The sequence below is a fragment of the Microplitis mediator genome, chromosome 2 (genome assembly GCF_029852145.1).
Source record: "Microplitis mediator isolate UGA2020A chromosome 2, iyMicMedi2.1, whole genome shotgun sequence".
Taxonomy (NCBI): Eukaryota; Metazoa; Arthropoda; class Insecta; order Hymenoptera; family Braconidae; genus Microplitis; species Microplitis mediator.
In genome coordinates this window covers 5,192,329-5,202,672 of record NC_079970.1, presented here as the reverse complement: position 1 = coordinate 5,202,672, position 10,344 = coordinate 5,192,329, and the positions used below count along the sequence as shown (strand labels likewise).

General features: G+C 29.7%; 2 protein-coding genes across 2 annotated transcripts; both read left to right on the top strand.

Moving 5' to 3' along the window:
- The first annotated feature begins 226 nt into the window (after positions 1–226).
- LOC130678699 (DNA-directed RNA polymerase III subunit RPC3) lies at positions 227–3,491 on the top strand. The gene is made up of 8 exons (XM_057486110.1): positions 227–860; positions 1,238–1,359; positions 1,441–1,565; positions 1,635–1,887; positions 2,049–2,257; positions 2,627–2,780; positions 2,849–3,209; positions 3,280–3,491. The coding sequence occupies exons 1-8, from the start codon at positions 714–716 to the stop codon at positions 3,412–3,414; spliced, it is 1,506 nt and encodes a 501-aa protein (XP_057342093.1). The 5' UTR covers positions 227–713; the 3' UTR covers positions 3,415–3,491.
- A 1,104-nt stretch (positions 3,492–4,595) lies between these two features.
- Positions 4,596–9,144, top strand: LOC130678624 (protein shuttle craft). The gene is made up of 4 exons (XM_057485955.1): positions 4,596–4,721; positions 4,884–8,432; positions 8,516–8,622; positions 8,968–9,144. Exons 2-4 carry the CDS (start codon positions 4,962–4,964, stop codon positions 9,098–9,100), a joined length of 3,711 nt encoding a protein of 1,236 aa, XP_057341938.1. The 5' UTR covers positions 4,596–4,721; positions 4,884–4,961; the 3' UTR covers positions 9,101–9,144.
- The last annotated feature ends 1,200 nt before the right edge of the window (positions 9,145–10,344 follow it).

Sequence of the window (10,344 nt, the reverse complement as noted above, 5' to 3'; positions counted from 1 at the left end):
TGATGTACAAGGACAAATATGTCAACAATAACTTAATTATTAACAATTACTCTTAGCGCCATGTGGATTCCATCAGATTTTTAAATTTAATTCCACTTAAATATTTAATTAAATTATTGACAGCATGGGTATGAATCCTGATATGATACCGAAGTCAGCTGACGTAACAATTTTTGAATTTTTTTTTAAACGATAAATTGTAAAAAAAATAATATTTTTAAAAATTGCACTTGTAGTTTTTTTAATTTTCTACATGTGCATTTTTTTAAAAATTCATTTGTTGAAAAAAAAAATCCGAAAATTTGTAATTGTCTGCTAACTTCAGGATCGTGTCCTGATGACATCAGGATAATTTTTTCGTCAAAAAAATTAATGCAAACTTGTCATCAACAGCAAAATCATCAAATGGATAATTAGTTTTTCTATAATTAAATAATAAAATTATTTAATTAAGAAAATTAATTATCATTTTTAAAAACTTCCCTAGAGTTTGGGTAATTTTTTTGTCCAGATTCTCTCTCTTCTTTCTTTTCAGTCTTACAATACTAAAATATATGTATATATACATATACATATATATATGTCGGTATGTCGGCAGAGCTCCACATGGCTCTAGATAAAATAGAGATACATAAAACGTGTTGTTGAGTAGGTTATTTAATTTAATTTAAAAATTTAATATAATTACAATATATATATACATATTATTTATAATGAGTTACCTCTGTGGTAAATTGTGTTCAGCTATTTTATTACAACACTTTGGTACAATTGTTGAAACCGTAGGTTATTGTTTATTTAAAAATGGTCCACAACCATTACCGCTTATTATTAAAAAAAGTGCATTTCCAAAAGACAAGGTATTACTTTTATTATATAAATATATATGATCCTGAAGTTAGCAGACAACTAACAATTTTTCAATTTTTTTTTTCAAACATTTAATTTTTAAGAGAACTACAGTCGGACCTCGTTATAAGACTATTTGCTGTATTTTTTCATAAACCGGTATCGCGATACTTTGATAGAGAAACAAATAGTCTTATAACGAGGTCCTACTGTATATAAAAATATGCACATTTATAAAATTAAAAAAGATGTAGGTGCAATTTTTTAAATATTTTTTTTTATAATTTATCGTTTATAAATAAAATTTAAAAATTATTAGACGTCGGTTAGCTTCAGTATCATAAATAAATAATTAAAAATTATTATAATTATTAATTTAATTGAACAGGTTAAAGAATCATTATGTATTCTAATAAAATTTGGATTAGTAACACACGAGAAACCAGAAGAAGGACCTATAAAATACTCACTAGATGTGGATAAAGTTTTGAATATTTTACGGTATTCAAGGTAATTTTATTACGTTTTTATTAATTAATTATCATTGACTTGCTTCTTTATTTAATCATTTATTTATTTTTCAATTTGCAGATATATGTTATTTATTAAAAACTGCAGTGGAGATGAGAGTGAAATAATGTTTGAAGAAGTTTTAAAACAAGGATATGAAACAGCATCTCAAGTAATTGTCAAAGCGTACAAAAAAATAGCACAAGGTAATAAATGGTTTGTAATTTTAACTAGAGTAATTTAAGAAATTTAAAATTATTGAAAATTTATTTCAGTTAGCGAAGAACCATCAATCGAATTTCTATTTGAAAAATTTTCATTGCTTGTAAAAAATCAATTTTTGATACGAAATACTGTTGACAGTACATCCGCTGATAAGGCTTTGTCATCAATTAAAAATACCGACTTTGATATACCGCAACTTAATTTATCAGCCCTAAATAAAATGATTGTTGGTAATAAAGCTGACCCTGGTGATAGAAATATTTATTGGAGGATAAATTTCGATAGATTGATTCAAGATTTGAGGTACACATTTTTTTATGAGTATTAATGTAGCAGACATCAGACAAATTTAAAATTCATTAATAATTTTAAATTTGTCTGACGTTTGCTACATTCACATTCATATTTTTTTTTATACTTATACTTTTAAAAGTAACATTTAATGTTATTGATTATTTATTTAGAGATGAAATAATTGTTAACGCGGTGAGTAGAATTATTGATGATGATGCTAAAGAACTGATGCGTCGTCTTATTTATTTGATGTACATGCGTACAGCATCCTGGCAAGCAACATCTAATCCTATTCCACTTCATGAAATAAGAGATGAAGTAAGAAAATTAAATATTCCAAGATTGAGTCAATATGTCGATCAATATCTACAACTTCTTGGTAATTTATTATTTATCTATAATTATTGCAATAATAATAATAATTGTTGGTCTTAAAATAACTGGGAGACTTCCGATCTCTTTCAATTGTGTTGATGTTATTTCGTGAGTCCAATACTCATATCCTCAGACCATAATTACAAATTATCTATAAATTTTATATTTTAAACTTAACGTTAACAAATCGTTATTTTATAACTTTGTTATTTTTTTAACTTACATTTGATGAATAGAAAAAAATCTCGAAATAGAGAAAGAGGTCGGAAGGCTGCCAGTTATTTCAAAACCAACAACAATTAAAACCGATCAAAAAGATATATATCTATATATTGAAATTTTCCAAAACAATAAATAATAATAATAATTTCAGTTGAAGATTCAAGAGAATTCGTAAAACGTGTTGGTGATTCAGGTGGTGGTCAATATAGTGTTGATATGAAAGAAGCAATGGGTCAACTTGCTTGGGCTACTGTTGAAAATATTGTTATGGAAAAATTTGGGTCAAAAGCTGCTAGAATATTTAGGTCTATAATACTTTTAATTTTTTTTATATAATTTTATTTAAACTACAATAATAATGATAATAATTTAGATTGGTCCGGCACGAAAAATTTATAGAAGAAGATAAAATGAAATTACTAGCAAATATGCCTGAAAAAGAAACGAAAGAATTAACGTATATATTATTAGAGAGAAATTATTTACAAATGCAAGAAGTAAAAAAAACTAATGCTGCATCAGCACCAACAAAAGCAATATTTTTATTTCACATAAACTTCAATCATGTAGTGCGTATGGTTATTGAACATTGTCACCATGCATTGTACAATACAATACAGAGGCGGAATCATGAAATCGTTACTAATAAACGTATGATGGATAAAAATATACGCATGCAAACTCTATTAAGTAATTTAAAAGAACATGGTGCTCCACCGGAACAAATAGAACAGGTTATTATTTTATTATTTATTATTTTTTACCATCACTTAAATTATTAAATATTTTTTTTGTTTGTTAAAGATTGAAAATTTTATGACACCTGTGGAAAAATCTCAACTTGAAAAAGTTGGAATCACAATAAAAACACTAGGAAGTGCTGAATTATATATTGAAGATACATTATTTTTATTAAAAATGTATCTGCGTTATAACTGATCATCACAACAAATTTATTTATAAAAATTATCTGTTGTAAATATTATCAATTTCCAATTATTTTTAATAAATTTTTATAATTTATAATGATTATTGGGATTTATTAGTTCTTTATAATTAATGATTTATTACATATATAGATCGGATGTCTCATAGAATAGACCAGGATATGCGTAAACCTGAGACTGGCTAACAGTTGTAGTTTTAATGTCATACATAATAATACGTATACTAAAAAATTAGCGGAGTAAAGATAGAGTGAATAAAAAGCGGATGACTGTTTATTTATTTATTACCCTCGGAATGAAATTCACTTCGAAGGGGAGTTTAATTTGGTTCTGTAACAATTAAACCGAAGACCGTTCAACTGACGATACTTCAACCCAAGGTTACTAGAATAGGGAGGTTGGGACAAGTTTGTGTTGCTGGTCCCTTTTATTATTACATGTCATTTTTTTCTATGACCTAGCGACATTTCAACTGAAAATAACCTGGACCCTCTTATTTAGGTACCCTCTTATCAGGGATTTTTTGTCGGTTGAACTGTCTTCGATTTAATTGTCGCGGCACCGTTTAATTTAATATTGAAGATCCGCTTCGGCGTGGAATTCACTCCTAGAAGATGTTTATTTCAATATTAAAACTCCGAATTGGAGTGAATACGGATTTAAATAAAATCCAAATACTCCGAAATCACTCATCTGAAAAAGCCAACTCCCTATTTATTTCGTATGCAGAGTGATTTTTTTTTTAAATCTCTGTAACTCTGAGTGACGAAGTGAATTTGGATTCAAATAAAGTTAATAATCGCTCCGAATTTTTTACAGTCCATAAATTTGATCCGAACAAAGCCCACTCTGTAATTTGAATGTCCTGGAGAACTAGGCCTTTGTACTCAAATGCCCAGCTTACAACTCCCGTAGAAGAAAATTCCTCGGCCCATGGATAGAAAAAAATTGCGCTCCAGATTTCCGATGTAATGTTGATTTTAGAAAAGGAACAAAAATATAAATTATTTGTAAATATTAAATTTGCCGCTACTTGGAAAAATCCTCCAGCTCCTTTGAAGCTCTTTCAAGTATTGAAACTTGAAACTACTAGTAAAAATAATAATTATTACAATGGTACTAAAGGACGTGACAATATCGACATTATAAAAAATAATAATAATTCTAGATGCATTTTATATCAGAATCAGATGATTACTCAAAATTTATTCTTGACTTGGAACTTGGCACTTCTGGTCACTTGTATATTTTATTCGTAGTAATTTCATAAGTTTTTTTTTTTTTTTTAAATTTTAGCAGGTAAATAATTTACTTATAATTTAATAATTAATAACATTATTTATTTATTTAGAATCCTCTATAAAATCACTAGAGTAAAACTAATTTTAGGTTATAATATTTATTTAATTGTTATCACAATAATTAATTATTAATAAATAAATAACATTTTTAATTTGACAGTTAAATTATTGTGTGACAGCAAGAAATCATCGTAGTGACAGTCAGTAGCTCCAGGCTGTTCAGGGTTCAGGGGCCAGTATGGCCACCTGGGACGGCTCCTACTCAGGGGACCCTACTCACGAAGACAATAAACTATTTTATTATTATTCAAATTCAAATTCAAATTCACAAAATCCTGTTTCTGATGATCGTCAATGGAACCAATACACCAGTAATGATAATCAATTATCCGCAACGACTAGTCACATTGATAATACTTCAACATTTAAAACAAACAAAACTTACTACGATTCACCATCATCAAATTCCGTAGCTGACAACTCAAACTGTTATTTTGAAAATAATCGTAAGCAACAATCATCATTTCGCCCTAAAACTGACGGATCATTTAAAAACAACGACTACAATATTGTGCGGCAATCAAATTTACATCCAGGTGCCAATGAATTTATTCCGTCAAGTGCTAATCCATCAACAGAATCATCGAAAATTTTTTTTCCCGACAATAGAAGCAAACAACAGCAACAGCAATACGCCAACCGTAAATATGATAATAAAAAAAATAATTATCGTCAACAAGACACAGATTATTCCCAAAATTCATACAAAGGTTACGATAAATATAGAAAAAAAAATTCAAACAATAATAATAGTAGTGCATCTTATAGTAATTACAGTAATAATGGCTATGAATCACACAAAGATTATCCGGATAATGCCGACAGTTATGAAAACACTCAATTGAGTAACGAAAGTAAGACTAGAGATAAGGATACCACTGGGTTATCATCATCCAGAGCACCGTACAATGGACGAAGACCTAGAAGCCATGGCAGATATAATTTAAATTCAAATACTGATTATAAAAATAATGGTAACAACTCAACAAGACTTGGGAAAAATATAAATCATAATAGTAATAGTATAAATTGTAGTGATGAAAATAATAAACAGCAGCCCGTAAGTAGAGATCCTCGTGATGAAAGATATTATCGTGGATTTAATAATGACAATAATTTAGATGATGATAAACACCAAGTGCCGAGTACTATTAAGAAAGACAAAAAACCGGTGAAAAATAATAAAGAATTTTACGGTGATGATTCAAGAGATGATAGATATCGAAGTGCTGGTAGTGGCAATAGACGAGACGATTACTATGAAGAAAAAAGTTACAGAGATAATAAACCGAATTATTATTATCGGGGTTACCGCGATAATTATGAACGCGATGTTAAATCTGATAATAAACAGCAGCAGATGAAAGAAGAAAATATTAGTAATAGCAGTAGTAACAGTAGAGCAAAGGAAGAGTTCAGTAAAGACGACAACTTGTCGTCAGTAAACTGGCGGGAAAAAAAAAATAGTCAAGTAATTAAAAAAGGAAACAATAAAAAAGGACTAGGAATAGACGATGCCGCGACACAAAAAGAATCTTTGACTGAACAATTGAACAGAGGTAAACTTGAATGCTTAGTTTGCTGTGAAAATATCAGGCAAAATGATCCAATATGGTCGTGTAATAATTGCTATCATGTGTTGCATTTGAAATGCATTAAAAAATGGGCGGAATCATCCCAAAGTGAGAGTGGGTGGCGATGTCCAGCCTGTCAGAATATAAATCTCACTATTCCTGATGAATATTATTGTTTTTGCGGTAAAACAAAGGACCCAGAATGGAATAGACGTGATATTGCACACTCATGTGGTGAAATATGTGGTCGCACACGGGCTAAAAATAATTGTATCCATAAATGTACATTACTTTGTCATCCAGGATCATGCCCATTGTGTTTGACGATGGTAAGACGTTTTTGCGGTTGTGGTAAAACATATAAAAGTTTAAAATGCAGTACTGATACTCAGTTATCTTGTTCAAATATTTGTGATATATTATTAAACTGTAAACAGCATAAATGTGAAAAAATATGTCATCACGGTGATTGTGACCCATGTGAAAAAAAAATAAATCAAGTCTGTTATTGTGGTAAAGAAAATCGTCATGTTGATTGCCTCCAAGATATTCCATTAGTATATTCCTGTGGTAAAATTTGTAATAATTTACTCGATTGTGGTAATCATAAATGCAATGACATATGCCACGAAAATTCATGTAAATCTTGTCCACTAAAACCAGAAACTGTAACACACTGCTGTTGTGGCAAAACACCATTGACAGTTAAACGCGATAACTGTTTAGATCCGATTCCTACTTGCGACGAAATTTGTTCGAAAAAATTACTATGCGGACAACCAAGTTCACCTCATACTTGTAAAGTACCCTGTCATTCAGATGATTGTCCGCCTTGTGATTTAACAACATGGGTTAAATGTCGTTGTGGTAATATGGACCGTGAAATTTTATGCGTTGACTTAACAACAAAAGCTGACGACGCGAGATGTCAAAAAAAATGCGTCAAAAAACGATCATGCGGTAAACATAAATGTAATCAATTGTGTTGCATTGATATTGAACATATATGTCCATTACCGTGTTCTAAGACACTGAGTTGTGGTAAACATAAATGTGAATTAACCTGCCATAAAGCTAGATGTCCACCATGCTACAGAAGTAGCTTTGATGAATTATACTGCGAATGTGGAGCTGCTGTTATTTACCCGCCAGTACCTTGTGGTACACGACGACCAACTTGTTCACGTCCTTGTTCACGTCAACATTCATGTGGTCATCAAGTTATTCACAATTGTCACAGTGAAACATCATGTCCACCTTGTACGGTACTTAGTCAAAAATGGTGTTATGGCAAACATGAGTTGAGAAAAGCTGTACCCTGTTACTTTAATGAACTGTCGTGTGGTATGCCATGTGGTAAACCATTGCGTTGTGGCAGACATAAATGTATAACTCTGTGTCATCCTGGTCCATGTGAGAAACCAAAACAACTGTGCACACAACCCTGCACTACACCAAGAGAATTGTGTGGTCATAACTGTGGTGCGCCGTGTCATGATGGCAAATGCCCACCAGATAACACACCTTGTAAAGAAATGGTCAAAGTGACTTGTACTTGTGGTCATCGAACAATGACACGAGCTTGTGCTGAAAATTCACGTGAATATCAAAGAATAGCTAGTGGTATACTTGCTAGTAAAATGATTGACATGCAGCTAGGGCATTCTGTTGACTTGGAGCAAGTCTTTGGCCAAGGAGCTAGAAAACAAAATCAATTGAGAACATTGGAATGTAATGATGAGTGTAAAACAATTGAAAGAAACAGAAAACTAGCTCTTGGACTACAGATTGTCAATCCTGATCTTAGTGGTAAATTATTGCCGCGTTACAGTGATCACATGAAACAATGGGCTAAGAAAGATCCGTCATTTTGTCAAATGGTGCATGAAAAATTGACAGAATTGGTACAACTTGCCAAGACCTCGAAACAAAAGTCAAGAAGTTATTCATTTGACAGTATGAATAGAGATAAGCGACACTTTGTGCATGAAGCGTGTGAACATTTTGGGTGTGAAAGTCAAGCTTATGATCAAGAACCGAAACGTAATGTGGTAGCAACTGCTGTCAAAGACAAAGTAATCAATCATTTTTATATGTATTTTTTTTTCTTTCTTGTATATTATTTATTGTAATTTTATTTTATTTTATTTATGCTTAGTGCTGGTTGCCAAGCTATAGTCTATTGGAAATGGTTCAAAGAGAAAGTGGTCAGCGTAAAGTGCCAAGACCGATGCTAAATACAACTAAAACTACTACCACAACTGGGTAATTATTGTTATTGTTGATATAAAAAATAAGTTAAACTAATAAGGGGCCGTTCGTAAAATACATTCACACTTATGGAGGAGGAGGGGGTGTCGGGGGGTCTAAGGAAACGTGATGTTCGCAACTCATCAAACAATTCTTCATATTTTTCTCTCGGTTTTTTTTTATTTTATTTTTTTGTTACGATAAAAACTTATTCGTTTCATATTTCTCAGTATATAAATATTTCTATGTATATATTTCCGTCATTACCGGGGGGTGGGGTCTGAAAAGATAAAATTTTGCATGACGTATTTTATGAATGGCCCCTAAGTAACAGCAAATAAAAAACAAATTTTTTTACAGAACATCACAAGTCTTACCATCAACTGCCAGCAAGACACAAAAATTACAAGCGACAACTAGCACTTCAAATTCATCAAAACCATCAGAACAGGAAATTGATTATTTTGATTATCCAAATGCTAAATGGAAGTAATTTATATCCACGGATTGTTAAATTATTAAACAAAACAAACCATATACACACTTACAAATTTCAAAATTATATTCCAAAGATGTTTAAAATTTTATTATTTCATTATACTCTGGATACTTTTGAAATATTTATTTTAGTATAACGTTCAGTTATTATTATTACAACTAATATGCTCTACAGACAAATACATAACACATATATTCAATTAATAATATCATTTTTTTTCTTTTTGTTATTAATCAATAATATTTATTTATTGGGTTTAAAAGTGACAAAACATTACAATCATTTTAAATAAATTATACAGTTTAAATTTATTTTATAATCAATTTATCATGTTCTATTGATGTACACAAAAGTATAACTCTGTCAAGTAAAAATAAATACAAATATACAGAGCAAATTTAAAAAATAAAAAAGTCATAATTCTTTTTTTTTAAACTCGCTATAAATTTAAAATAAAACGCACATATTACCATTATTAATTACTTATTTAATTGTAACGTTATTGCGTAAACTAAAAACATGAGTATTTAAATGATTAATTATACTTTTTATTATTATTATCATCATACTCTATTTACATGACGTTTATTTTAAATAATTATATAATTAAGGGCATTCTCAGACAGTGCCCTCCACTTTTTAAAAATATTCAATGACTCGACTGTCATACCGTATTACAATTTTATTAATTAATTAAAAAGAAATTAAAGTATTAATTGAAAAAAGGACAAAGTCAATTTTGCCGAGATATAGATTTTAAAAAAATTACTTACAGTTGTTATCAATTAGAAGTCAAACAAAATTTGTTAAATAAATTTTAGCCTAAAAAATTGACATAAAGATTTTACGGAAATTTATTTTCCAAATTTCGTTCAACTTCTAATTGATAACAACTGCAACTTTGACTTTTTGTCAATTAATGCTCTAACTTTTTTCAAATTAATTAACAAAATTTTCATAGCTGCGATGTCGCTGTTATAAATTTTAAAAAAATTACTTACAGTTAATATCAATTGAGAGTTACACGAAATTTTTTAAATAAATTTCAGTAAAATCTTCATGTAAATTTTAAAATTCGAATTTTTGAATTTCGCAGGCTAAATTTCATTAAAAAAATTTTGCAACTCCTAATTGACAAGTAAGTAATTTTTAAAAAATTCTATATTCTTTTTTTTCAATTAACCCAAGCAGCACACCCAAGTTGCCTTTGTGATATCTATAAGATATCAGCTTGTAGG

What these genes read in the sequence shown, in the direction of transcription:
- LOC130678699 (XM_057486110.1), top strand. Translation starts at nt 714, where the DNA reads ATGAGTTACCTCTGTGGTAAATTGTGTTCAGCTATTTTATTACAACAC. An exon ending in AAAGCTGCTAGAATATTTAG is followed by an intron (nt 2,781 to 2,848) that starts GTCTATAATACT and finishes ATAATAATTTAG; the next exon opens with ATTGGTCCGGCACGAAAAAT. An exon ending in CACCGGAACAAATAGAACAG is followed by an intron (nt 3,210 to 3,279) that starts GTTATTATTTTA and finishes TGTTTGTTAAAG; the next exon opens with ATTGAAAATTTTATGACACC.
- LOC130678624 (XM_057485955.1), top strand. Translation starts at nt 4,962, where the DNA reads ATGGCCACCTGGGACGGCTCCTACTCAGGGGACCCTACTCACGAAGAC. An exon ending in CAACTGCTGTCAAAGACAAA is followed by an intron (nt 8,433 to 8,515) that starts GTAATCAATCAT and finishes ATTTATGCTTAG; the next exon opens with TGCTGGTTGCCAAGCTATAG. An exon ending in AAAACTACTACCACAACTGG is followed by an intron (nt 8,623 to 8,967) that starts GTAATTATTGTT and finishes ATTTTTTTACAG; the next exon opens with AACATCACAAGTCTTACCAT.